Source organism: Pollicipes pollicipes, unplaced genomic scaffold (genome assembly GCF_011947565.3).
Source record: "Pollicipes pollicipes isolate AB1234 unplaced genomic scaffold, Ppol_2.1 Scaffold_4740;HRSCAF=5597_pilon_pilon_pilon, whole genome shotgun sequence".
NCBI classification, from domain to species: Eukaryota; Metazoa; Arthropoda; class Thecostraca; order Pollicipedomorpha; family Pollicipedidae; genus Pollicipes; species Pollicipes pollicipes.
This window is the reverse complement of record NW_023596545.1, coordinates 41247550-41275199: the sequence shown is the minus strand read 5'-3', so window position 1 is coordinate 41275199 and position 27650 is coordinate 41247550. Positions and strand designations below refer to the sequence as shown.

The window sequence follows — 27650 nt, the reverse complement described above, 5'->3', positions numbered from 1 at the left end:
GATCGCTCCACTGAAGCGCGAGTAATCCCCCACCGCCGCCGTGAGAGGCGAGGCCGTCCTCCTGAGTGATACGGCGAATGGACCGTGTAGTCTGCACGGTGTGCGGCGGGGGAGGGGGGTCGGGAGGCAGACACCGATGGACTCGCAAACTGGAAAGGGGATAGTGTGGTGCATTGCGTTACTAGTGCGCGCGCCTGGGCGCGCCTCTGCGGCCGACCGGCCGCCGCAGTCAGTGGTCACCAGGACGCCTGTCGACTGATAGCGGTGAGAGCGCGCGTATATCACAGATATATCAGAGGTCCTCGCACTCAACTTGGAATTTCGCAAGGCTGCGAAGAGGCAACTCATGTTGCGGGACGGCTCCAAATTTCTGGAGGGGTCATGCTCTGAAAGGATCTTTGAACACCTCACACTGTCAGCTGTTTTAATTGCATGAGATACGGGACATTGGCCCAAATTAAGACATATTTCTTGTTACTTATCTCATTATTGGTGTATTTTTGGGGTTAGGTTTTATGTTAAATGTACCCTGTTCTAAGGCAAACACCTAACACTAAGCCCCATGTTGGAATTACTCCCTAATGAGCTGGCTTGACTTAACGAGTTCATTCCGATGCATTATTTTTATGGCCGTGGTTTTTGACCATACATAACAGATGCACAGCACAACACTGCCTCCACTGCCCGTCTTCCGGGCCCTCCGCGTCGACGTCGCTGACCGTCGTCTCCTCTGTCGGCAGCGACGCGCGCCGTCCCGAGAGCCGTCGGCGCCGATGAGTGTCGTCAGGCGGCGTGTGGCGTCGCCCCGCCGCGCGCCCGCCGCGCCCGGCAGCTGGCCACGCGCTGCCATGACGTCCGCCGACCGCGTGCCGCTGGTGGTGGGTTCGAGCGACTCGGGCGACGAGGGCGAGCGCGGCCGGCAGCGGCGCCAGGCGCGGCTGAGCCGGCGCCGGCGGCCGGCCGCCGCCCTCCACAGCCTGGCGCCCGACCTCGGGCCGCCCGTGCAGATCCAGGTGCGCCGCTGCTCGCGCGCCGACCGCGCCACGTTCGCCGCCACCGGGGGCGTGCACAGCACGCCTGACCTGCACGTGGATGGTCTGCGCTCGGACGAGTCGCCGCCGCCCGGCTGGACTTCCCCGGGCGGACATTTGAGAGCGGGCACGCCTCCCGAGCGGCGCGCTCGCCGCCTCGACGGACCGCATCACTCACGCTCGCAGTCATGCAGAGCGCCCCGCAAAACAGGTAAGAGGCGGGGCGGGTGACGTCTTGAGGCGGGTCAGTGGCAGGGGACCGTGTGGGGGGGGGGGGGGACCGACCGACCGTGTAAGACCGTATCACTCGCGTTCCCAGTCGATACTGCAGGCGATCCGGCGGGGAGCTGACCCGAGACGAGCGTCCTCAGGGGATCTCTAACCGACGAGCTCAGTCTGTGCGGCGCGCGAGAAGGCGATGGGAAAATGTCTTCGTGTGGGTGGCTTTTACCATTTATCACGCCGGGGAGATGTTTTATTGTTCCTAAACTACTCGAAATGGAGTCCCGTAAGAATCGGCGTTAGCTCTTCTGATTCCGGCGAACAGTAGTCAAGAACCGATAACTGTCTTACTATCTGGATCCACTCTCATACACCAAAGTCGGATTACACCAAGCTGCATTTGACTGTCGTTCTCCGAAATTACCCAGGTGGCAGCCGCGTATTCTGCACCCTTTTACAGGATGTCTGATGTGACTGCACCAGGTTGTATGCACGAGTGTCTGAAAACGCAGACCCTCTTCAACGTTAGCCCAGTCTCCTTCGTTCATCACGTTGGGTTACTCCTCGTTAACTCATGCCACCTGCGATGAAGTCCGAGCGGACGTTTCTCCGGTTTGCTGTGATCTAATATCAGCCTGTTTCGTTTATCTCCCATGCTGTACCGGACCGCGTCTGATTATTACCGACGTCGTGTGCCATCACCTTATACAGGATTGTCTGCTTTTTATTAAGTCCATCAAAAAGCGTATTGTATGGTTGAAATGTGCATCTCGTTATATGTCTAGTTATCGAAAATATTATGACGCCACTGGAAGTAGCTTTTGGTGGTTAGTCTCCAGTGTTTACGGAACCTTTTGATGTTTTACGGAACGATACCATGGCGCAAATGTACCATCTGACGGGTGCATTATTAAGCCCTCAAAGCTAAATATCTGCATTACTTCATGTTTTGCAAGCCTGCAGGAACTTATCGCAACTCGCAGCTGTCGTCGGCTCCGGGAAAGGACAACAGTACATGTCTGCATGTAATGCTGTGCTATGCCACATTAAGTAGGTCCAGGCTTCTGTGGGTCGATAGCCGCTCCTTCGCTGATGACGGCATAAATATACGACGTCTGTCGTGCATCGCTAACCAGATTGCGGCGCCAGATAATGGCTCGCGATCGTACGGCTTGGGTTACGTTCAGCCCAAGCTGCGATGGATGGGCGAAAGCGCCAGCACCCCACTACACCGCTAAACGGTGACCTCGGGTCGCAACCGCGCAGCAAGGAATACTTGCAGCATTTGCCCCGCTGCGCAACGACTGCAGATTGTGGCATCCATTACTTCGTTGCCGTCGGCATAACGTCTGTGAAACATGCAACAGGCTCCAGGCCTGCTTACTGATTGTATAGTCGGCCACGCTTCCAGCCCGCCTCAGCGTACATAATAATGCCTCCGGCCCGCTGTGCCGTTCTTGCGTGTTAGCCCCACTGGCGACGGACGGCTGCGAGTGCAGAGGTGATGCAAAGGCTATTTACCACCGTTAACTTTGAAGACGTCCAATTTGTGGCGGTGCTGGTGTTTACGGGAGCCTTAACGGCAGGGATGCAAGACGCTGGCGTCGTTTCAAGCTTGATTGAGGTGGCTTGCTGTGACCCGTGGGAGGGTGAGGTGTCTGGGGTTTGTGCATGGTTTAGAAGAGATTGTGCGTACGCAGAATGTCGTAGACACTGGAGTTTTATTTAAGAGTAGTTTTGAGTTCGGTATGTTCAAAGTTATGGCGTGACGTCCTGGTCCACATCGTGGCCTCCTTGCTGCTTGCAGTTCCTTTAAACCCGGCAAAGACTTTAAATATTTTGTTCTTATTTGTCCAATGAGAGACGTCACCGAAGCGTCACCTTCCAGACCGAAATTTATTTGTGCACACACGTTCCGTGCACCTACGTCTCAAGACTAAGGACGTGCGACTATAAATGCGACGCCAAACGTCTCAGGTTGTCTCCAATATAACGCGGGCCTCGCGCTTGAGACAACTGTTTTCGAGGATTTTCTTTCTAAGCCCTTGGCATACAAATATAAGTTTTCCAACAATGTTTATTTGATTTGGCACGCGTGCGGCCTCTCGGGAGATTTTGTTATGAAATAACTTTTGCCTCCAGTGGTATGAGAGGTTCCTACAATACCGCACGTCAAGGTGAACATTCCAGTTCGGCGTGTATCCGCGACTCGCGCTTTGGCGCATAAGGCCCGTTGGGCATCAGCAGCGCCCAGAGCCACGCCGCCATTTGTGCGGCGAATTCGCTGGGTGGAGCGAACTCATTGGCCAGCCCCCTGCAATTGGATGGTCGCCGCCTTACGTGGAGTGCTGCTGTTAGCAGTTTTGTCAGCATTGATGCGAAATTGAATCAAAATGAGTCGTTCATTGCATGACTTTGGCCACCAGAGTGTGATCTTTAAGTCATTTACAGCTAGAAATTGCCTCGCGCATCCCATGCAGAGTCAGACATGTTCTTGATAAAAGGACGAATTCCACCTCTTCTACTAGCCGAAATCCCACGCGAAAAGGCTGTTGCTATACATAGACAACAGGCACAGAACAAAAAATAGCGGAATTCTTCTTTGCTACGAAATAAGTATTTCTAACCCAGCGCTATTTCACACGTCATCTCAACATGAAGACGGCTCCATTAAGATACGCGATTTTACAAATTAGAGAGAAGCTCAGTCGAGAGGGATCCATTAACGACCGCCGGAAGAATTCCGGTAAAAAAGAAGCATCCGACGTCTTAAAACGATTCAAAGAGCTGCCCAACTGACTTGGCGGAAGAGTTGTCTCCCGTGAGACCGTGCGCTAGTGGCTGGCCCATCTCCCCTGACCGAGACTTCTTTCGATGTGGACACCTGAAGTGGTTGGCAATCACGATAATCCCCAGACATTCTTCGTATTATGGTGCAGACAGTGCAGGAGATCGGACGCAAATAGGTGCGGAACCCCTGCTCGATCTGCCCGGAAATGGACGGAACATGTTTTTATCTGAACAGGAACTCACATCGGAGCTTATCGGGAAAAGTAGGATGTTTCGGTGTGATGCCGGATGGAAGATTGGCACAGGAAGAAGTGTTGGCTACAAGGCCATCCATCCGATGCCAAAGTTTTTTATTCATGCAAAAGTTGAAGGCAATGAAATGTGCCAGTCCAGTAAGAACACTGGTAGTTCTGCGATTTTAGTCTATATGTGTGTGTATAGGGCTATGACGTGTCTGCGGCTCTATTAGTCTATCACGTGTTGGAGGAATTTGCCTTCGAGTTGGGGACGGCTCTGCACGCAGGAACCTATACGCTGATCTATGGTTTAACAACTCAAGCCACACGTTTTTACACCTACGTTTTGCCAGTGTTTTGAGCACGCACAAGAATCACACGTCTTGAATGGCGAGGTGCAAGCTCTGGATTATTTATTCCCCAGTCCGGCTTCATTGACGTCGCCAGAATAATGCAGTGCTTCAGTCAGCTCCCGGTATGTACCATGGCGTTGTTAACGCTGTTATGGTAGCAACGACTGCAATTTTAATCGGCACGGGCTCCTTTGCACAACAGCATTAGAAGAGAATTAGGTAACTGTGAGGGTTCTTTGTGCGAAAAGCTTACGTAAAATAAACGTGCACTGCAAAAAGCCTGACAATTAAGTCTGAGCCCGAAAATCGTATCTACTGAAATAACTCAATACAAGTTACATTTTTTCATCCGTGCTAACACGGCTTGCAATATCTACTGTGATGCCCATGGCGTATGTTTACTGTGGCATCATGCAGATCTACTGTCATCGCTCGATTGATCGCCAAAGATAGGACCACACTCTCTAGGGTACCGGTGCCACATATCCTGACTCAAACATAAGCTTTTTGTTGAGAAACAGATGGTCCGCGTAGTATATCGAATGTGGCGTTCCGGGGGTCGCTGCACGACTGCGCATCGCTGTATTTTCCTGAAAACCAAGCTGGCATAAACACTTAACAGCGAGCTTTCCTCTTCACATAATGTATCCAATTCATTCCACTTACAGTAATTGCATACAGAAATGGCCTGAAGCGGGGAACGGACTTGAATAAGACTGCGTGTAGTTTGCCCTCTTGGCTTGGATATAAACCCCAAAAGTGAAGGCAAACCCACGTATATAGACACGACACTGGTATCGTCAAAGACATGTCCTTTCAATACCTTGTCTAAGTCCTGGTGAAATGGCCTTTTGTCAGCTTGCAGCGTTCAGACAGTACGTGGCAAAATGTTCCCGGGACCCAACGAACCCTTTGAACACAATCGCCAGTTCTTTCGCAATCTTCAACGACAAATTGTTGAGTCGCATCAAGCAGAGGCAGAACTGGGCCAATATCATCGGGGCATACATGAGACACATGACAAGCGTATTCGGGCCATGTCGAATGCGCGCACCAGATGTAGGGTTTCAGGAAACAATGGTTCAACGAAGCATATATTTCGGTTAGTTTTTCGCATCAAGGGGGTCTCAATATCTAATGCAAGGTGATGAACTTCTTTATCGCTGAACGTTGGAAGTTTAGTAATACCCAATACAATGGAAATAAGGTGTGCAAGCATATATATTTCTAACAAGAAGTGCCGTTGAATAACAATCCACCTTTTCTTAACGACGACCAAAACGCCACACTTAACCCAAGGTTTACAAGGCGAGAAAGCGATAGGAATAGAAATGTATTATCCCAGCCTGGGCATCATAGATCTTCATATCCTGTCAGGGATTTAACAGTGCATCCCCCCCCCCCCCCCCGCTTCGATGCATGGGTCTCGCCCATAAGAGGTCGCGACGAAATGCAATACGTATTTAACCATCACCCTGATTAATCGCTTCCTAACGCGGACTGAAAGAAGGGGGGGGGGGTCGAATGCAACCCCCGTGGCGGTTTCAGACTAATGAAAATCATGCCTAGCGGAGAAATCCAGCAGGTTGGTCTCAACGAGATCTCGTGATTGGTACTAGTTTGCATGATTTTAAGTTAATTATTGACACCGTTATGACTGGCCAAAAGTCAAATTTTCAAAAATTGCCCTCTTTGCAGCTTTGCACATCATACATATGATATCATGTGTCTTGACGACACAAAACCTAAACAGGCATCTTTCTTGTTCAACTCTGAGTACAACTGTGTATATTTTTGTGTGTTTTGAGCACATTTGTATTACTTAGAACTCCATTAATGTAGCAATGTCGGCCCGCCGCGCGCGTTCCGCGGGGGCGGAACACGCGCGGCGGGTGCTTCATCGTCGGGTGTCGCCCGCCGCCCACGCCCTTGTCACGACAGGGCGCGACGGCAAAACTCCTACCGACAGGGGTGCAGCATCATTTATATGCGACATTGCTTCTACCGTAATAACTCATACACGACATGAATGCCACACAGCAAAACTTATGCTGCAGAGACATGTACCAGTCATCGCTTCTGCAGCAAAGACTTGAACGCAAGTGTTTGTTGTAGCACTATTGCTGCGTGGAAGTTTTTGCAGTAGAAGAAATGCCGTGCATTAGGAATGACTGTATAAGCTTTTACGGTAGGGGCAATGACAGGTTTAAGTTTTTGAAGCATTAGTTTTGTCGTGCAGCACTTATGTCGCGCGTATGTTTTTGCGGTAGAAGTCCAGCTGGGTGTTAATAACTGTATGCTTTTGCAGTGGTAGTAATAAGGTGCGTAAATTTGTGAACCATAAGTTTTGATGTGTCGCACTAACGTCGCGTAGAAGTATTGTCGTATATCAATGATGACCAATGAGTGCTTGCAATAGAAGTAATGACGAGTACTTGTCAAGTTTCGTCGCGTAGCACTAATGTACATAAATATTGGCAGTAAAAGCAATGTCTTAGCACGCTTGTCGGTGTTTTTTTCTTTTGTTGCAGCACTGATGTGGCACCGCCCGCACTGACCATAGATCGCCGTGCAGTATTAAAAAAAAACACCGCTGCTCTGAATCCAGGAAAGCCAAAAACCTCTTTTTGGTCTCAAAACACGCGCAATGAACTCCCTATAGACTTCTAACAATCGGGCGTAATTGCATGCCACGCAAAAGAGGCGTTCTCAAAAAAGTCTTAAGGGGGCGCATCGACTACCCATTTTCAGGGCAAGGGTGACTTAAATCATCTCGATCATCTAAGCTCACAATGCCGAAAACTACAAGCTTGGGTCTGTCCTTGCCCTTTTTAATATCGGCACATTAGTTTTACCGCTAGATCACTTCTCTGATACGCGCTCGGTTGGAGGCCAAATTGACCTCTCCCAAAGTTTTTTCCGGAGTGGTTTCCGAAGAACGCGGCGTAGCCGCGCCAAATTTTGCATAGCTGTCGACAGTTGAATAGCGGATCGTTTGGTATCATCAGTTTATACGTACCTTGTAAGGTCGCTGACCTATGGCAGGTCAAAGCCAGGCCACGGTTTCAACGAAGTCAATTTCTAGGGAATCGTTCAGTCTGAAGCAACAACGGAGTGTTAGACGAAGCCAGGCATCTCTGAGATACTTTCTGAGGCAACACAACAACTGAATGAGCAGATTACATTGACCTAGTTTCAGGTATGGAGGTCAGACCCAGGACAAAACCAACACGTTTTATTGCTCGAGGGCCTGCTGTGCGGGGTAGTTTCTGGTGCTCATTTCTATTTTATTGATGACAGGAACCGCATCATACATCTTCCATGGATTTCATAAAAGTCGGAATAGGTCACTGACCTAAAATGACCCTGGTCAACATTTTTTTTAGGAGCACACTGCCAGGCGTAGTCTTTGTCGCTTATTCAAATGCAAAACTCAAAGCAGTCTTGTATGGTTTTGGTCACCATGACGTTCAAAAGGTCAAGCAAGGTCATTGGTTCTGCGGGCAATTTGGAGACCACCAAGGAATTTGATCTTGTTTATACCGTGTTGATATCGTTATAACAGTACTGACTTGCTTCCATATTAATGTTGCTTGCTGCAAAGTGGCACATATTGCTCCAGCATTGAAACTCTGCCCATAAATGCTCAAAATACTGACTTTTTAAGTAACATGAACTTTCCCGTGCGTCGCTGACAACAATTGGCAGCAGACGGGGAAGATGCCGGTCTGCATTAACCTGGCTCTTGACATAATCCGCATGAAAACAACCGACAAGTCTCATATCCGCCGTTGTCCTGCTTGTTTCACGCCGCATAGCGCATCTTGGGGACTTAATTTGAACGGCAGTCAGCGTCCGCCGACGTTGGAGGAGACCGAGACGGCCATCACTGGCTGTCTGCGACCCGGGACTGGCGGCTGGCACCGACAGCCACCACACCCGCCACTAAAACAAACGTGCCTTCGTGCAATGTGGGCAGTTGCCAGCAGGCTGGGCGAAGATTATTGCGAAAGTGCCCATATCCGGCAGGTTTATTCTTTATGAGCCTCGCGGCAAAATAATGTCAGCGTATGTCCCCACGTGGCGAAGCACAGCCCTTCCACACGCGGCACCAACTGCAGCCCACACTATGGCCGTGTGTGTCGGCACTTACCCGAGTTTAGTGTGCACGCGAAAAGCTGAGGCCTTCCAAGCCTTCCAAAACGAGACTCGCCGTATGGGCGGCGCAGACGGAACCGACTCTGGGTGCTTATTGCTTCGCTGAGCCGTGGCTCCGGCGCGGTACATGCAGGCTGTCGCGGTGCAACTGAACCGAGATATACGCGCTTGAGATATACGGCAGCCATGCGGTGGTAACAGCGCGACGGAAAAAACGCACGCGTTTCAAGTATGATTCGTCTCGTTTCGTGATCTGACTTTACTACTTTGAATGACTGGCCGGCTCAGTTTAACGGTGGCTTTACGGTGATAGTGTTCGTCTCACTTATATTTCCTATTTACCGCGATGGTGAAGCGGGTGATGAAACTTATGGAAAACGGTCGAGACCGACTGAAGTTTGCAGTTCATTTTTCCCTGCCACAGATGATCTCCTGGACCATAATTCTTAGCTGGTGGGCAGTGGCTTTTGCCGCCGTGCCAGCTGAATGGCACCATCGATTTACCGGCCGGTATTCACTTAGCACGGGTCCCGATCATGGCTTTAAGCCGGGAAGGAGCTCGGAGCGACGGCGGGACGCAATCGATTTGGGATTAGAGCGGAAAATTCATCGCCTGGTGCCATGGTGGAATGTAATGGCTGAGATATGGCGCGCCACGGGCCGGAAACTCATCACGCCGGGGTATTGGCGCCGCCGTGTTCCACTGGAGCCGGGGCATGTACTTCAGCGGCGACCGGGTGGGAGATGACCGGGACTAGGCTTGGCTTGGGCGAACGGAACCGTGGTGCAGATGGATTGCTTACCAGACACAGGGCAACACGTGGTGCCATGCTGGGACAGTTCGTCCATTCAACATTTATTTTAATTCCTCGGAGATGGCATTATTGCCGGGCAATCTCTCCTGACGTGTTGGTGCATCAGATGAAATGATAATTTCTTTGGAATGGCAAAATTGCAATGCTAGCGGATGCTGCTGGCCACAACAGCTTGTGTCGACCGCTTTTGGCCCTTCAGCTACCGTTGCTGGCCACTGTTGTTGTCCACTTGAGCAGCTGGCGCTGGCCGCGCTAGTGCTGCACACAGTTCCACTGGTGCTGCACACTGGCCCCACGAGTGCTGCACACAGCAAGGCTGGTATTGGCTCCACGAGCGCTGCACATAGCACGGCTGGTGCTGGCTCCGCTAGTGCTGCACACAGTACGGATGGCACTGGCTCCACGAGTGTGCACACAGTACGTCTGGTGCTGGCTCCACGAGCGCTGCACACAGCACGGCTGGTGCTGGCTCCACCAGCGCTGCACACAGCACGGCTGGTGCTGGCTCCACGAGCGCTGCACACAGTACGGCTGGTGCTGGCTCCACGAGTGTGCACACAGCAAGGCTGGTGCTGGCTCCACGAGCGCTGCACACAGCACGGCTGGTGCTGGCTCCGCTAGTGCTGCACACAGTACGGATGGTGCTGGCTCCACGAGTGTGCACACAGTACGTCTGGTGCTGGCTCCACGAGCGCTGCACACAGCACGGCTGGTGCTGGCTCCACCAGCGCTGCACACAGCACGGCTGGTGCTGGCTCCACGAGTGTGCACACAGCAAGGCTGATGCTGGCCCCACGAGCGCTGCACACAGCAAGGCTGGTGCTGGCCCCACGAGCGCTGCACACAGCAAGGCTGGTGCTGGCTCCACGAGCGCTGCACACAGCAAGGCTGGTGCTGGCCACCTCCCCTTCCGAGGCTCCACGCAAGGTTCAAAGCTCGCAGCTTTGCCGGTCAGGAGCTACCGCTGACCTCGGGTGGCGACTCTCGTGCTGTTTGATCCTAATGGGTTTCATCGCACACTTGCCGTTTGTCCTCATGCAAATTAACAAAATAATCATGCAGTCGATGCGCCTTAAACCATAAGTATCACGATCACAAGTCTAATGTGGACTCACGTGGTTTGAGGGTACGCCACGACCGTCGTACCCAAGATGTCTGGCTTCTCATGAGCCGTTTTCCTTTCACGAAAGCCTGAAGGTCTTACGGCCGGCTGTTCCGTGGCTGCGGGCCCTGGACTCCTCTTGGTCACATCAGAGCTCCTGCTGGTCTTCAGACCTGTAACCCTCTGACCCCTGGTCATTGTGTGGTCCATTAATCGTTTCGGAGCCCCAATGACGATTTAGGTGGTGCTCAAATAGTTACCGGTGTGGAAACACCATTGATCATTTTCGTCACCACTTTGATTTGCTTGCTAACCGAACTGCTTTGGTTAACCTGAAGAGACTGACCATGATCACCGCCTTTTGATCCTCTGACTATGCTTCTAATCCCCGTCGGATGGGAGCTATGTTCTACCCGAGTAAGATGAGCGGTGGTGGGCACCACGTCACTATTTTAATTCTTAATTGAGCTAAAGCTCTAACTCCTGCCCGTGGCTGTACACAGTCACGTCGTGAAAGCCCAAGATCAGCGTAGCGTCTGAAAACCCAGCTTTGTCCGGCGTCTTACCCCAGTTCAAACAATAAACTGCCTAGGTCAGTTCAATGCTAATGCTTGAGAAACAGAAGTAGGAAACTGGAGGTTTCCGTCCAATAGGGCGGTACTTCTCTAGGCTAAAAGCCACATCAATAGTTCCGAGTTACACTCAGAAAAACAAAACGCGACCCTGGCTCGCTCTGAGGCCAGACACGATGTGCGTCAACATTTGTACGCTGTAGTGACGATTTGTCAGCACAACATAAAATAACCAAAACAGTGAATGATTAAGGAGGTTTTTTGCAAGGCAAGCGCAATGAATGCATCATCAGCTAAACAAACTTCCCGATAAGGCCATTTGTCTCTTTCCGCTGTCCCAGAAGGCTCGTTTAAGGAGGCATCCCTCCCAACTCTCTCGCGATCTCTTACGATCTCTTACGATCTCTTACGATCTCTTACGATCTCTTACGATCTCATCAGACTTGTAACGTCGCAGCGCCGTGCTGGCGATCACAAAGACAGCAGTAAAATAAACAACATGCTCACCGGGTTGACTTTTCCGCGGCATTCATTTGTGTAAGTTTCTAGATGTCAGCTTCACCAGGCCAGACTGTCGTGTTTGCAGGGTCTTTGACAGGTTTCAGCTTAACGTGGTGTGATCCCTCGTGTCCCTTCCAAGCCCACCGGTACAAACGAATGACAAACGGATCAATGCTCCGAACTGTTCGTAGCATCCGGTGTTAAGTCAGCTCGAGGATATGACTAACAGAGCAAACATTAGCATATGCATATGCTAATGCTTGCCCTGTCTATCTGTTTAAACAAGACCACACGCCCGGGTACAAAGCCAAAGTCAAACTACAAAGCCGAAAGAGGACTGTTCCGAATTACTTCCTCACATCATTTAACACTTTATGTCGGAGTACAGCCAGCCTTATTGGTTGCAGCCTGCAGGCAAAGCTATGCATTCGTTTCGCACGACATTTGTCATGTATGCACTACCATACTCCATGGACATTTTGTCCCTAGGGTTAATTGCCTTTCAAGGGGATGTTTCACATTTGAATATAGTGAAGCAGGATCTCTTTTTAGTAAAGATGCTCCTAGATTAGTCGTTGTTTGATTACGTCATACTGCCTTGCGCAGTATTGATTGAGAGCCAGCTGACGTCTGTTACTTTTGGAAATCGTGTCCACGAACGCCAGATATGAACGACTCGACCATTATATTTTGTTCGGCTTTGATCGCCGCTTGGCTTATGAAATGGCAGGATTTGAACGACGTTATGATGACGTCATGAATGTTAGTGTGACTTTTAAATACTGTCCCCGAAACAAAAATAGTTTCCCCGAAATTTTCCACGAAAAATTCCCCATTTCGCGGGTGTGTTGCTCATAAACCACAGAAACCAGGCTTTACGGAAAGCAGGGCTGTGAACTGCACCGGAAGGTCTTCAAGATGGCCGTTCAAAACCCAAAACCCCCATAGAACCGTACAATACTTCCTTTGAGTTGGAATAAACTGCACTCCAGTGCAGCGGTCTGTCTGCACACATCCTGCAGGCATCATGACGGGCGTCCTGCTTTTACCACACGCATTTGACGTAATAATATACGCGGTAGCATTTCCTGGAGCAGCGGTGGAATGCTGTTTACACACCACATATGGTGCGTTTGCTGCCTGGTTGCTTTCGCAGTAGACAACTCAGCAGTTTATTTTGTTCTTTCCCGATGTTTTGTGGTTTAGGCGTTCCCGTGATGTGACAGCGTTAACGAAAGTGCTTCAGAACAACTCGCAGCCTTTTAAGAATGGAGGTCAAGGGAGCAACACAAATCGTTGCTGCGGCAAGAAGCGTGTTTCCATTACTACCGATTCAACAATCATTGGAAAATTGACCAGATCCATCTGAAGTCGTCTCCAATTGGGTCACCAATACCCCGTAACATGATAGAGATTTGCCTCGTAGCTCAGCCACTACATTGTAGATTGAAAACCAATAGCATCAATTTCCGGCCAAGACTATCAGTGCAGTTATTGAGCCTCATCGCACGGCTAGACCGGACTGCTGGCGGGCCGATGAAGGTCGGATCATGACGGTCTGATGAAGGTCGGATCATGGCGATTCAATGGAGGTCGTTTCATGGTGGTCCGATGGGGGTTGGATCATGGCGGTCTGATGAAGGTCGGATCTTGGTGGTCCAAAGGAAGTCGAGGCATGGTGGTCTGATGAAAGTCGGATCATGGTGGCCCAATGGAGGTCGGATCATGCGGTCCGATGAAGGTCGGATCATGGTGGTCCGATGGAGGTCGGATCATGACAGTCGGATGAAGGTCGGATCAGGTCCGCAGCCCCGACAGGATGTGGAGGTCTCCCCGATAGCCCTGCCGGTGTCCTTTGAGGTCACGACAAGAGTGACCTAGTGCGGAACAGATCTGTGTTCTTCCACCGCCACTGTGTCAGTCTACAATGGTGCCTGAAGAATGACGGGAGGATTTCTCCTCGGCAGCAAAAAATACTGAGCCGCTCATCGTTGATAAATCTTTCATATTTTCAATCGCCAGACATTTGCGTTATCGGCTGCATTTACGCGGATCATGTGACATGTCTAATGTTACCTTCATGGGAATTTCTGACTATTCCTGGCTGGAAACACTGTGGGTCTGCTGCAGAGATCTATTTTGAATCCAAGCCGTCCATAATTTACGGCAATTAATTCAGCCCGTCCTGGGCTGCAGTAGATACACATTTAGCCGCTCCAATGCGTCATTTCAATCCAGCACCGAAATGCCGTCGCCACTGTTGTCAGGCCGTGGCCGACTGGAGGGCGAGGTGGGTAAGGTTGCCGCCAGGGAGAGGTGACCACCAGGGAATGCAGTCACGCCCCAGAGGAAGAGCTGAGTGTTGCCGCCTGCGATACGTGTGTTTTGTTATACTATTTATAACTATGATCGATTATTTTGCAGAGGTGGATACCGGACCATCGTCCCTGCGAAGCATAAAAACGTGACCCCATAAAACTAGGAGAGGGATTCCAGTACAACTGACCATTTCCTGACTGTTCTTGATGCCCTGTGTGACGTCATGGCGTGCGTGTGACGTCATGGTCGCACCAGGCTGACGCTCCCAGCCTTGCACCAAATGACCGTCATTACTGAGTCGCACAAGCTCTGTGCCAGGGAAGCTGACCTGCATGGTCACCGCACTGTGGCCAAGTGTCTGACACTGCTGCATCTGAGCTTCTGGGATGACTATGCCTCGACATGTCTGGCTTAACCAAAGCCAGCGTTCAATACTCACATGGAAGTCCTCGTCCCACGTCCTCGCCGAGGTCTCTTGACTTTCGTCAACGTCAACGCCTTGTTCACATATTTAGGGCCCATTGCTGGTAACGTCGAAAACACAACAGCTGAATGCCCACTGTCGTGTACCGCTTGCCGGTGCGGGATCTGACGCTGCCGCCGCCCGCCACCAGACTACCTGATGATCCCGGACGCGCTGGGCCGCTGCCGAAGCACCACCTCCGTCCGGGACGCCGAGGAGACGGCCGAGCCCGAGTACTACCGACTCAGACACTTCTCCGTCACCGGCAAGGGCGTCGTCAACTGCGGCGACTCCTTCCGCAGCCGCCGCTCTCGCAGCAATGTCAGCGTCGCCTCGGACTGCTCCGAGTACAGGTGGGCCGAGGGCTGCGTGGCACCGCGGCATCCTGCATGTCAACGCCATCCCGTCCGAGCACAGGTGGCGGGGAAGTGATACTTTGCGTGAGCGCGCGAGCTGTCTGTGCCGGGGTTTTGCTTGCGCTCCTGCTAGCACCCCGCACGTCGCGCAATGTTCCTTCCGCTGGTCTGCTCGCCATCCCAACCCGCATAAATGCAGCTTAAACTGTAGCCTTACTACCAGCACAGACCACTAGGTGGGTCGAGTGGGCAGAGTGGAGGGGCGTAACCAGTGGCGCATGAAAGTGGAGACACGCGCTCTCAGCCGGCAAGTGGCACACTCCGGCCCATAGAGGTGCTACCGGCTATACATCCCAAGTCAATGGGACGAAACACATCTGGAGCCATTCGTGCGTCGCGCCAACTGGCGATGCTAGTGGATTACGTAATGCCAATGTAGGGAAGGCAGCCGATTAACTACGTGTCTGCCGGCTTTGCCATTGAGACGTCAACGCTATGAACGTCGCTAGAGAGTATTAAGTATAAAAGCGGTAAAGCTCGCAATTCTGACCCCGATGATCACTGAGTGGCATACCGTTCCTCGTTGCGACGCCCTGTCAACGTCAGCCGCCATATCTCGGTTCGTCCTGCATCAAGGCATCGATTGCAAATGCTGATGTGGTGCGGCCACCGGCGATCCAATCCCGCAGAGACCACGCCGTCAGACTGACGACGCATCGGAGGCTGCCCAACGCGCCGGCAGATGCGGCCTTTTAACTAACTTATGCGAGAAAAGCATTGCTAATTGAGTTATATCTGGGCCGCTGTGATCATTCGTGGTCGCATCAAATTCTGGCTCATGCATGCCACGCAGTAATGTTTTCAGAAGGTTCCTGTTAATGTATGTGCTTGTGCAGGGTCTCTGTATATGTTCATTGGTGGCGTATGGATGTAAAAACTATTTGTATGCTCGTCGAGTGAAAAACAATGCGTCGTCCTGTTCGGAAAGCCTTGCTCGTGGAAACGCCGACCGAATGTAACATGGCACAACCGAAAATCAACCGCGAAACGCGGCGCTCGGAAACGATTGATTGAATCGTTTTACCGGCATAAAAGTTAAAAAGAACGTCAAAGAAATGAACGACTCAATCAAATATTTGCATTGTTGCACAATTCGTTGCATCGTCAGACGGATGGCGAATGTCAACATGCCACTCACGTGGGGTCACCTTTGGCCTGCGCCAACAGACCGGTGAAACCGCTTACCGAAAAGCTTGTGTCTGTGCCGGCCAGTCGCCGAATTCTAACTTTCAGTTTCTTCCGTAATTGGACCAGTATCAACACAGACGCCTGTGGGTTGACACGTGAGACGCGCCGGGGCGGACGGGGTGGGGGGGGGGGGGGGGGGCGTGATCGGCAGCCCGATCGATCAATCCGTGCCAGCGGGGGCCCATGGAGGCATCGATCCGATTGATCACCATGTCCGAGCGAGTATGGTGGTCAATAAGCCCCGCGAGAAGCCCATTCCTAGATCTGATGCGGTGATGTCGCAAAGGTCACGGCGCTTACTGCACCTCGCCTGACCTGCGCGGAACTGTGTGGGAGGTCGGCGTGACGCGGGCGCGGGGTCTGTTTACGGCGTGGGTTCGATTAATTCAACCTGGACTCCTCCACGCACCCCTACCCCTCCCCAGCACCAACGCGGGGGCGACGCAAAATGTGACAGGAAATAGATATTCCATCAATGGCTTGAAAACACGCAGCAGCAATGCTCATTGTGACGTTTCTGTATCACGTTGAAGTGACCAGCGCGCGCGCTGGACCACGCGAAAACAAATGGTATCGAGGACCCATCCGGAGCTGATTTATTTCGTTTTCATCTCTCGCGGACTCGAAATGACCACTGCCATCTAAGTGTTCTTAAATCCAAATGACAATCTAATCAATCATGTCTAGCTGTTTTTTTTCGTTTAGGACACGATTGTTATGCCGCTTCTGTCTGACACTCTTCAAGAAGGCCCCGGTTATCGAGCTTCCGGCGATCGAGGATAAGCTCTACCGGCGTTGATCGCTCTTCAGCGCCGTTGTCACTGCCTGAATTGATTACCAGTGGGTCTGGGGATGAGCGAGGGGTACTATTTCACCAGTCGGTCGGGAGATGAGCGAGGGATTCTATTTCGCCATTCGGTCCGGAGATGAGCGAGGGGTACTGTTTCACTGGTCGGTCAGGGGATGAGCGGGGGGTGCTATTTCACCAGTCGGTCAGATGATGAGCGAGGGGTCCTATGCCACTGGCGTCGGATAGCGTACGCTTGCATTTCCACACATCCTGAAATACCCCCGCGACACACTGCAAGTTACACCATTACCATGTGAATCCCTTTAAGGCGTTTATGATGGTGCATGCATTTTGTAAGAAATCTACGGGATGCTGGTAGCTCTGGACTCTAAACATCCTGGGGTGCACGAGGTAGCACCCGTCACATTTGCTTGAAACACTAAGCTTTGGAAAGCTTTTGCCTGCACCATGCGCGAATTCGCTTTTTGAGCGCGAGCCCGGTGTCGTGGACACCCCGCTGAATAAAAAATTTCAGCTCCAGGCCTCTTCATGGGTCGCAACTCTGTATTTCTCCGTGCGTGGCGAGATTCGACGAAGGTATGCTCGTGGCCGTGGAGGGCCACCCACCTGGATCCACTCCACAGTCGCCGAGAAACTACCGTCCTCCCGTCCGCCCCGTCCGCTAATCAGCCTCGAACTTGGTCCGCCAGCCGCCGGGCGGTCCCGTCTCGGCCGCGTTCAAAATAGCCTCCGAGCTGAGCGGGGGGCTGTGCGCCGCCGCTGGGCGCTGGGGACGCTGCTCACCGCTCCCGGCTGGAGCTTCCGGCGGATATCCGGTGTGAGAAGGTCACGGCCGCAGCCGCGGTCGGCGGGTCTTCCGCTCAATCCCAGCGTGAGGTCCCGGCCAGCCGTCAACGTGGCAACGCTGAGATGGAGCAGGGCTCAGGGGAGCAGGGCTGGGTGCTTCTGTGCGTCTGGTGTGGGCTCCTCGCAACCTCTTGCATGTTGGGAGGCGACCGGGGCGGGGGGGGGGGGGGGGGGCAGGCTGCGGATTTACAATCATAAGAAAATTGAGCGTTTCAGCTTTACAACATCATACGTAGGAGACCATGCCTTGTAGCGACAAAGAAACGTAAACAGCCGTGTTTCCGGTTCATGCGAAGTAAAATGGCGTATAGTTTTAAATGTTTTGATCGTATGTTTATGGTGTTTGGCTCCGTTTAAGGAACCATCCCACTTTAATTTTCTTTTTGATCATTGCTTGATTAGGCTCGTGCGACTGGATCAGTAACGCCAGTCTTCTCGAAATCATCCTGAAAAGCCCAGAAGTAGCCGCTCCTGAAGAACCCGCTCATGCGGGGGAAATCTTATTTGGCTCCCTACTATGAAAGCAATGCCTGTCAATTGCTTTGATTTTGCAATGCGTGTGTTCTGTAATGTTTGCAACAAACCCATTTGTAAAAATATTTGTGCTATAAATGCTTCGAAACCTTGAAACACTCTGCCTAAACGAAAAGACGTGCGAAGATGAAGCTAAGATCCCGCTAATTCAAGACACGTTATAATATCTCTTTGATTTATTCCCTATGACGACGGCCACATGACTCTTTTCCGGACGCATTTTGGCTTTGGGAATGGGAGCATGACATAGTCCATAGTGGCGCACTGGTTCAAACTTCAACCAGTGCGCTACTCTGAAACAGGCCCATACCTCCCGCTGGACCAATCATAAATGTTCATTTATTCGCACCAGTAGAGGTGCGCACGGCAGCTGTCATGGGTACAGTGCTCGCGACTGAAAGGAGGAAACGTAGTGCTGTTACAAAACGTTGGCAGCGTAATATGGACCCAAAGCTAAAAAAAATTGATATCCTTACTATGTCTTTACGGTGCTGCAGTGGCATTGCCCAGTGCTTTGATTAGACGTAACTGGCCCCGATGTTTCAACGCTGTATGTTTTTGAAATGTGCCCGAAAGGTGGAACACTTCATCACACGTAACAAAGTCGGCCCGCCGCGCGCTCTCCGCCGCATCGTCGGTTGCCGCCGGTCGCCCGTGCAGACCGTGGATTGCCATCAGTATTCTTTAAAAGCAAACTATCCAAAACCAGAAAGCTAAACACAGCTTTGTGGTTTCAAAGCGTGCGCAATGAATGCGCTGAAGCTGCTGAAGGCTGCTGAAGATTTGGCGCGATTGCCCGACATGCCGGAGAGGTACCCTTGAAAAGCTAGTGGGGTTGCATCTGCCCTCTGTCAGGGCACGGGTTAATATCATATGATAAATGAATAATTTTGGAATTGAGCTAGAGCTATGCCCGACGAGAAGATACAACACCCATCTTACGCCTTGGGCGTTCGTATGCCGAGTGGGACAAAAATGATCCAATTTCAGATGTGTACGACGCAGCGTGAAACTACACAAGCACGTGCTCTTTCGGGTTCGGTTGATGACAATGCTCATGAGGTTTTAAGTTCGAGTGTCACACAGCTTTGCACCGTAGTGCTGCTCAACACGGAAAAAGGCAAAATGGCATGTAGTTATTTTCCGATTTGTAGTGGTCAGCGGTAGTCGCGGATCCAGAGGGCATGGGGCCCCGTGCCCCTCCCCCTCTCCCGTTGGGCCGAGGGGGCACTAAAATTTTGCAATGAAGCAGTAACAAGATCTTCATTTTTGGTCCACATAACGTCCATTTTCAAGACGCAAGAACGCTCAGAGTCACCACATACAGCCCCGAATATTCAAGTTGAACACACAGAATACAAGAAAATTTACCCCTAGAAATAACCACGATGAAGCGCGGCTCTGTCTTAACGAAATCCCGGATCGGCTCCTGGTCAAAGATATTCAACGTCGCAGCTTAAAGAGTTCATACCTCACTTCAAGACCAGATGTGGCTTTTGTGCGAAGACAGTCTTGTGTCTGCAGAGCACGTTTTTGACAGACAGACAGGATTGTGCTGCACCAATATACGAGAAAACTGGATGAATGCAGTAAAAAAGAAAAGCAGAAAGTATCGCACAAGTAATGTCTTTTATCAACGAAGACTCACGCAAATAAATGAACTGCTATCGATAAGTAAAATCCAGACATATTTTCTGTTCCATCCTGTTCCTCATTTGCGTGGGCGTGGGCGTTACTAAATCATATCAGGAGCTTTGAACGGGGCATTTCTTTGATCTGCTTTTATCTTCGTCATCAAAAGCGGCACCCCGCTGACTTTAGTGCCGGTCAAAACCACTCACGAAACAGCGAAACATCGTCAGATGTTCAGCTACCAAGACCGATAGACCGTCTCGCACCATGCGACTTGTACCCTTTCCGGAACGTCTCAGGCGGCAGGGAGATTGACGCCTGGAGGACCACCATTTTCAGTAAGGCGCTTCGTTAGCAGCTGATGAGCTTATTTAGGGCTCCCGGCGAATCCTGGAGTCACATCGTGATTAGAGATTTTAACTCAAGTTTGTGGAGAACAGCATTATTTTTTAATGAACAGGGAGCAAAATTCACCAAAAATTCACCGCTGGGTGTTTGTGGATCGGCTTTCCTCTGCCACGAGGGGAACCCCTAAAAAGCTAGATTAACACGCACCCGGACGGCCGGCTAGATACCCTTCGCTCGGGTGGGGGTCAATTTGACCCCCTGAGATCTCGGCAACTAAGAAAGCTAGAGATGCCAAATTTACAGGATGTGTTGACCTGTACGTGAGCTCACTTAGGTCAAAGTTTCAGGTTCTGGGGTCATGACCTTCGTGTCAAAAAAGGTAAAAAAGGTCAAATTCCAGTTTGGTCTCTAAAGTGCCCCCAGAACCTAGAGAACCGTTTCTAAGCAAAAGATCACATGCTCATTCATGGTCAGTGACCTTGTTTGACCTTTTGAACCTCAAGGTGACCAAAATCATACAAGGCTGCTTTAAGTTTTGCATTTAACTAAGCGACAAAGATTACGCTTGGTGGTATATCCCTAAAAAAAAATGTTGGCCTAGGCCATTTCAGGTCAATGACCTATTCTGGCCTCTAAGAAGTCCACGGAAGATGCATAATGCCGTTCTTGCTATCAATAGATTCGAAATAAGCACCAGAAACTATCCCATACAGCAAGCCCTAGAGTAACTAAACAGGTTGGTTTTGACCTCGATGTGGCATTCATACCTGAACTTAGGTCAATGTAATTTGCTCGTTTAACTGTTGTGTTGCCTAAGAAAGCATCTCAGAGATGAATGGCTTTGTCTAACACTCCGTTGTTGGACCAGATTGAAGGATTCCCTAGAAAGTGCCTTCGCTGAAGCCATGGCCTGACTTTGACCTGCCATAGGTCATCGACCCTACAAGGTACATCTAAGTTGTTGATGTCAAACGATTCACCATTCAATTGCCTACAGCTAAGCTAAGTTTGGCGCGGTTACGCTGCGCCGTTCGTAAACCTTTCTGGAAAAACCTTCTGGGGTCAGTTTGACCTCCCCCACCCGAGCGCGTGTTAAGAACGAAGGGATTCAGCAAGTGATACTGACATGGTGTATGCTGATATCGGGTGAATGATAAAAGCGCAGCTCAGAGAAACTTTCGCGCAGTTCCATGCTCAGAGAAACTTTGATTAACGCACCTGAGCAAGTTTTAATTTTCTGTAGGTCTACGACAGCTATCAACCAATTAAACTGAAATAAAACGCCCGATCAGCTAACTGCAATGCATCTGCCACAAACCCCGCAATTATTTTGATCCACAATCCGCAAACCTCTGCAAGTCCTGGCGATTCACTCTGTCTTCTGTTTGTCTCCGTAACTAGCCCAACGAAACGAACTTAAACCCTTTTCAAGCGTTTTTGTGGAACACCTGCAGGATGGTCTTGTTTCGCGCTTTTGCAATATCGTGAAGCTGCATACCTAAAGCTTGTCTGGTTACGTTAGACTACAGGAGCAAGGGTCAAAGGGAGTGTTCCACATTTCCACGGGGCTTTTAATTGAAATAGCCCTGTTGAAGACCATTCAATGCGGCTCACAGCCATGCCCTTTTGAAGACCTAAAACCTGTCCAGTTTCTGTGCTAAACGCTCGTGAAGTTGTGGAGACTATTTCGGGGAGACTATTTTAAGTCATCTAGGCATCCATGACGCTATAATAACTGCCATTCTAATAGCCATGCAGCGGTCAAGCCTTGGACAATATAACTGTCGAGTCGTTCATATCTGGCGTTCGTGGGCACGATTTCCAGATATAACGGTCGTCAATCGGTTCTTAATCAATGTAGTGCAAGCTGCAATGACGTAATCGAACAATAACTGAGGAATATTTTTATTAAACAGAGCAACTCTGTTGTCTGGAGCAGTCTTTGCCGTTTTAAAGAGTACCATTAGTTATAAGTGAGCTTATTTCTTCATATCAGAAGCTTATTCTAACATCTTTAAGTGTGGAACATTCCTTTTTGGACGCATCGAAGCAAATGCGGGAGCCGTGGGCCTTGCAAGTCAGCAGATCACGGCGAGTTGCCCAGAGACCTGGGAGGTGGATATCCTCCTTCGTTAACGATAGAGGCAGAGAGAGAGAGAGAGAGAGAGAGAGAGAGAGAGAGAGAGAGAGAGAGAGAGAGAGAGAGAGAGAGAGAGAGAGAGAGAGAGAGAGAGAGAGAGAGAGAGAGAGAGAGAGGGAGAGAGAGAGAGAGCAAGCGGGAGAGCGAGAGAGAGAGAGAGGGAGAGAGAGAGCGAGCGGGAGAGCGAGAGAGAGAGTGAGAGAAAGAAAGAAAGAGAGAGCGAGAGGGAGAAAGAGAGAGAAGTGAGAGCGGGAGGGAGAGAGATGGAGAGAGAGGGAGAGAGCGAGAGAGAGCGAGAGAGAGAAAGCGGGAGAGCGAGAGAGAGTGAGAGAAAGAAAGAAAGTGAGAGCGAGAGGGAGAAAGAGAGAGATAGTGAGAGCGAGAGAGAGAGATGGAGAGAGAGAGATAGAGGGAGGGAGGGAGGGAGGGAGGGGAGGGAGGGGAGGGAGGGAGGGGGAGAGAGAGAGAGAGAGAGAGAGAGAGAGAGAGAGAGAGAGAGAGAGAGAGAGAGAGAGAGAGAGAGAGAGAGAGAGAGAGAGAGAGAGAGAGAGAGAGAGAGAGAGAGAGAGAGAGAGAGAGAGAGAGAGAGAGAGAGAGAGAGAGAGCGGGAGAACGAGAGAGAGAGAGCGAGAGAAAGAAAGAAAGAGAGAGCGAGAGGGAGAAAGAGAGAGAGGGAGAGAGAGCAAGAGAAAGAGAGAGCGAGAGAGAAAGAAAGAAAGAGAGAGAGAGAGGGAGAGAGAAAGAGAGAGAGGGAGACAGAGAGAGGGAGCGAGAGTTTTGTCACATTTAAACTTGTGCCTGTGCGGTTGCTGCTTGGTCATTTGCATTCCAGAGGAAGCCGCGAACGGACGTGAGGCCTCTGGTTAGGTGTCATGGCCTGCTCCAGACTGGCGTCAGGTCGTGGTGAGTGTGATCATTTCGTAGTAGCCAGATCAGGTGGTGATCGAAAGCGGTCGCGGGCCCAAAAAAGAAACTTCAATGTGTACTGTGGTGCGAAGCTAAGTTTCTTGCACTCGGCCACGTCAAGTCCTTCGGCACAACAGATGTGTGGTCGTATTTACAGCGGCCTCCAATCACACGGACGCAAAAATCCAGCACCTTTTGCACTTCGCCGAGGCTCCGTGGCTCTTCGAGTACCGTATACAGACACAATACTGTAGTGTAAATACTGAGGTTCTGTGACTTCTCAGGTACCACATACAGACACAGAACAGTAGTGCAAATACGACCAGGGAGGTCACCTGATGTTTTTGTCACCACACGTGATTTGTCGTCAGAACGTGACGGATGTGGCCACCATTTGCCATGTGCTTATCCATGACGAGGGCAAGGTCTTCACTGATGTGGACTTGTCAATTGCATTGTCTGCAAACACAACGCTTACGGATTTCGTGCCGCTCAGTATGGGAGTCGTGCCGAAAACAATCAGTTGGCTCTTCGACGTGTTGATCTTCATGGCATTGTTACGGAACGATGCTTGCAGCTTTGATAGCTCCTGTTCCGTCTTCGAAATCAAGTTATTCAGCCGGCCTTTTTGTCAGAGACTAGAAGCTTCGTGTGCCAGCCAGCAGCACGGCTGTTATTTCAGGTACGTGTAGTCACGGACCGTTTGCGAACATGGCGAACGACGGAGAGCTGAGCGATCTACCTTATCAGTTCCAGAGGTGATTGGTGGAGGCTTCGAAAGGACAACTGCACTATCGGTGCTGCCAGTTTTCACTTGATGTGGATGTCCGTAAAGGCAATGTCGAAGGCAACTAGTGCAAAACATAATGAAGGCTTAGCTTTGTCATGATATGGCATGTCATACTTCATCGGAGTATTCAGGTCAATGCCAATAACTGATGCCTCTCCACTGTCCGTCGCTCTGTACACATTGTCGGCTATTCCAACGGGTACCCTCTCGGTAGATTGGCTGGACTTGCATCAATGCTGTGCGTGCGTGAATAAATCATGCTCGCTTAAGTACTCCGCGATTTGGCACTGAAAATCGCATACGTAAATTCTCATGATTTCAGGTGACAGTGATGCGGTTCTAGTACTGCCAGTTGTAGATCTGGCCGCTATTATGAAGGTGGCCAAAACTAGTGCATGTGTCTAGTGGGTCGGAACTACCCAGTGTCAAGACGATGTCTAACGAGTCCAGTTAAATGTGACCCATATCCGGGAAGAATCGTTGACACATTCAAGCACCATTACCGTCCAAACCAGTAAATACGGTCCAAACCGGCAAGAGCTGATCCGCTTCATGCATCGTACATGTAACACAAAACAAAGCGTCAATAGTAAAAGGCTGTACGCGAAAGCACAAGAGAACACGTGCGGAGTAACAGCAGGCAGCGCTCTCTGTAGTGCTTGTGCGCCAGCCGATGTCGTCGAGCATGCGCAACATAACACGTATTAATCGTGTCCACTGTACAAGCCGATGTGACAGTGTCGACACTTGTCCTGCTTCTGTGTCTGGCCGCAGCACCGGCAGCATCCTGGATGAACCCGCTTCACGTAGCTGGTCGGCGAAATACGCGGCGTGGTCGCGCCTGATGGCGGGACGTCTCTGCCGGCTCATTACCATGTACTCGACGCGACTCTGGTCGGTTTATCTTGAGCAAGTGATGACCCTCCTTCTCTGACATCCCTGTGCCCCGTGGGAGGACGCAGAATGTCATAACCCATTTGCAACGGGCTCGGACGCTATGGAAAACGAATTGCACAGCGGTTCAAGTAGACCATTGGTGCACAGGACTTAAAAAGCCATCTTTAAAGTTGCATTTCGCAGATACATTGCGGCGTCAAGGTTGAAAAACTTGCGATATGGAGTGCTTCACAAAGTTTGAGATATCATGCCCCAGTTTTCTAGGCATGTATCATAGAAATATAATTCAGGCTGTATTCCGTCCCTCTTGTTAGTCTATTCCACATTTAGTGGCAGAATGAAAGGTTCCGTGTGCTGGCTTTCGACCTCTCTCTTGACCTCTTCGACCTTCAACCTTTTTCTCTTACCCGATCTTCTTCCAATTGGTAAACAAATCGGTGGCTTTTTCATGTCAATCATACATTCACCGGAATGCTTATTTTACCACGTAGACATTTGAAATATCCGTATAGAGTGAATATACCTGAACTACATGCCTACATATCTGAATATGATAAAGCCGAGTCAGAATTGAATGTTCATATCCGGTGTCGCTAATTTTCTGTCGGCCGACTCTGGGGAGGGCTATGGAGATCATGTTATCCCTGGCCGTTAAGCTAAGGTTAATTATGTACCAATCAGACTGCGTCAAAAACTCTGTTAAATCGATGCTGCATATTTGCTTCACGCCGACACAGTTTTAAGTAGAATCTGGCTACATCACCTACACATCTAACCTACCTACACATCAACTTCAAACCCAATGTTCAGCATCAAAGTATTCAGAATTCGATTTCTGGGCGTGGCGTGCTTCACTTTTACTGGCATAAAGATCAGGAGGGGTTGCAGGACTAATTTAAGTTTTAATGACATGTAGCAATAAACCATCCGACCCGAGCCATAAATTTTAGCGAACCTGTTATCGCGGCTGCGACGTTCCCACGGATCAAAACACATATCGCTCTTTGATTGAAGTCTGGGCCTTTTGATCTCAAACACAAGGTGCTAGCAGCTAAACAAAGTGCGTCTACAACATGCGCTGACTGTTAACGTGCTGACCCATGCCTTTCCAGACGCCTTTTTGCACGCTGCAAGGAGATTGTGTACTGCCATTTTATCAGGAGCATTTTGAGCTGCTCGTGCTGCTGGTGTTCATGCACAGCGTCCCGTAATGTCAGGTCAAGTGAGCGAAAAATTAAGTCGTCCGTGTTTGCACAGTTCTTTTGTCTGATTCAACACTTAAATGTGGGGCTAGCGATAGTGTAGTCAAGCGGCGCGAAAGGGAAACTAGAGGTAGGAGGATCGATTCCGCATATGCCCGCCCTTCCTTCCGGGGTGAGAGGCAGGCTATGCCATATAGCCTGAGCAGCTGAGTGCGTCAGAGAACTCCAATCCCGACATGAAATGTAAATTCGTGCACACAACATTGACAAAAACAAGTAGCCGTACGACTGTGAAGTGAGAACAGCGCTCAGGTAATCGCATGTCTTATGGTAGCAGGGAGCGCCCAACACATTTAGAAGTGTTTGACTATCTGCAGTCTTGGGTCAATAGGCGCCCCCTAGATGACATAAGCACTTGTGACCTAAAAAGTGCGGCATAACCAATATCATACAACCCAGTTAAGTCATCCCGGGATATGACCGATTTAAGCGTAGACTGTGATGTCATAAGTTAGTCGGAGCCCGTAACTTCTATGCTGTGTTTCAATTTGCCGCGCGTTCCGGAAGTTCAGGCGGGACCATATCCTATAGACCTCCTCACTACGGGATATTCAGGCACATATTTGTGAGCAGAGTTGCCTTCACCTCAAACTCCGCTCCGGGCTTACCTCTGATGGCCGAATTTCTCCGAGGACGCTAGCCACTCAGTGATAACTCACAATTTAATTATGCCGATGGCAAACGGAAATAGAGTACATACGTCAGCTCAAATCGAAACGGCTGACTCCTGGCGTAGTCGTACACCGCGCCTGTCACGTCACAGCCCGGTGGAAGCGTGCCTATGCTGACGTCAGTGACGACGGGTCCCTGGGCATGCCTTCGCTCGGACACGGTGCTGGCAATAGCTCATTAGTTGGCATCAGCTTGGCTGTGAGGACCGCTGCAATATTTCACCACAGCAGCGAAGGTGTAGTAGTTTGGGCCGTGGTCCCGCCGCTGTCCTGGCTGTCTTCGCCATTCCGTCTCCCTCAGCGGGGTCATCAAAAGTCACTCACGCGGTGCTATCTGGTGCGGTTCGAGCGCCGTTAAACGGTCCTGTCGCGGCCATCTTGGCTGGCCTCTGGGACTGCGAACGCACCGAAGCCCGTGCAACTTCGGCGACATCCTCCAGCGGAGCCGCACCGGCGAGGTGCGGAGTGCTGGTGCGCCGGCCGGAGGCCGTCCCTCTCCCTCCGACAGCCCCAGGGCCGAGCAAATCCACCGGCACGCCCCCGGCTGGACGGGATCGAGCGCGCCGAGACGAGGTCCGACGCGGCGGCCCCCACGTCAGGCCGGACCCCGGATTTTCCCGACGGCCGGCTACACTATCTGCGGCTGA

General features: G+C 50.8%; 1 protein-coding gene across 1 annotated transcript; it reads left to right on the top strand.

Moving 5' to 3' along the window:
- Positions 1–848: 848 nt before the first annotated feature.
- On the top strand, positions 849–27650 carry LOC119098404 (uncharacterized). Its single transcript, XM_037221319.1, has 4 exons — positions 849–878; positions 1008–1242; positions 14714–14915; positions 27512–27650. Exons 1-4 carry the CDS (start codon positions 849–851, stop codon positions 27648–27650), a joined length of 606 nt encoding a protein of 201 aa, XP_037077214.1.

What these genes read in the sequence shown, in the direction of transcription:
- LOC119098404 (XM_037221319.1), top strand. Translation starts at nt 849, where the DNA reads ATGACGTCCGCCGACCGCGTGCCGCTGGTG. An exon ending in CCGACCGCGTGCCGCTGGTG is followed by an intron (nt 879 to 1,007) that starts GTGGGTTCGAGC and finishes CCGCCCGTGCAG; the next exon opens with ATCCAGGTGCGCCGCTGCTC. An exon ending in TCGGACTGCTCCGAGTACAG is followed by an intron (nt 14,916 to 27,511) that starts GTGGGCCGAGGG and finishes TCCCTCCGACAG; the next exon opens with CCCCAGGGCCGAGCAAATCC.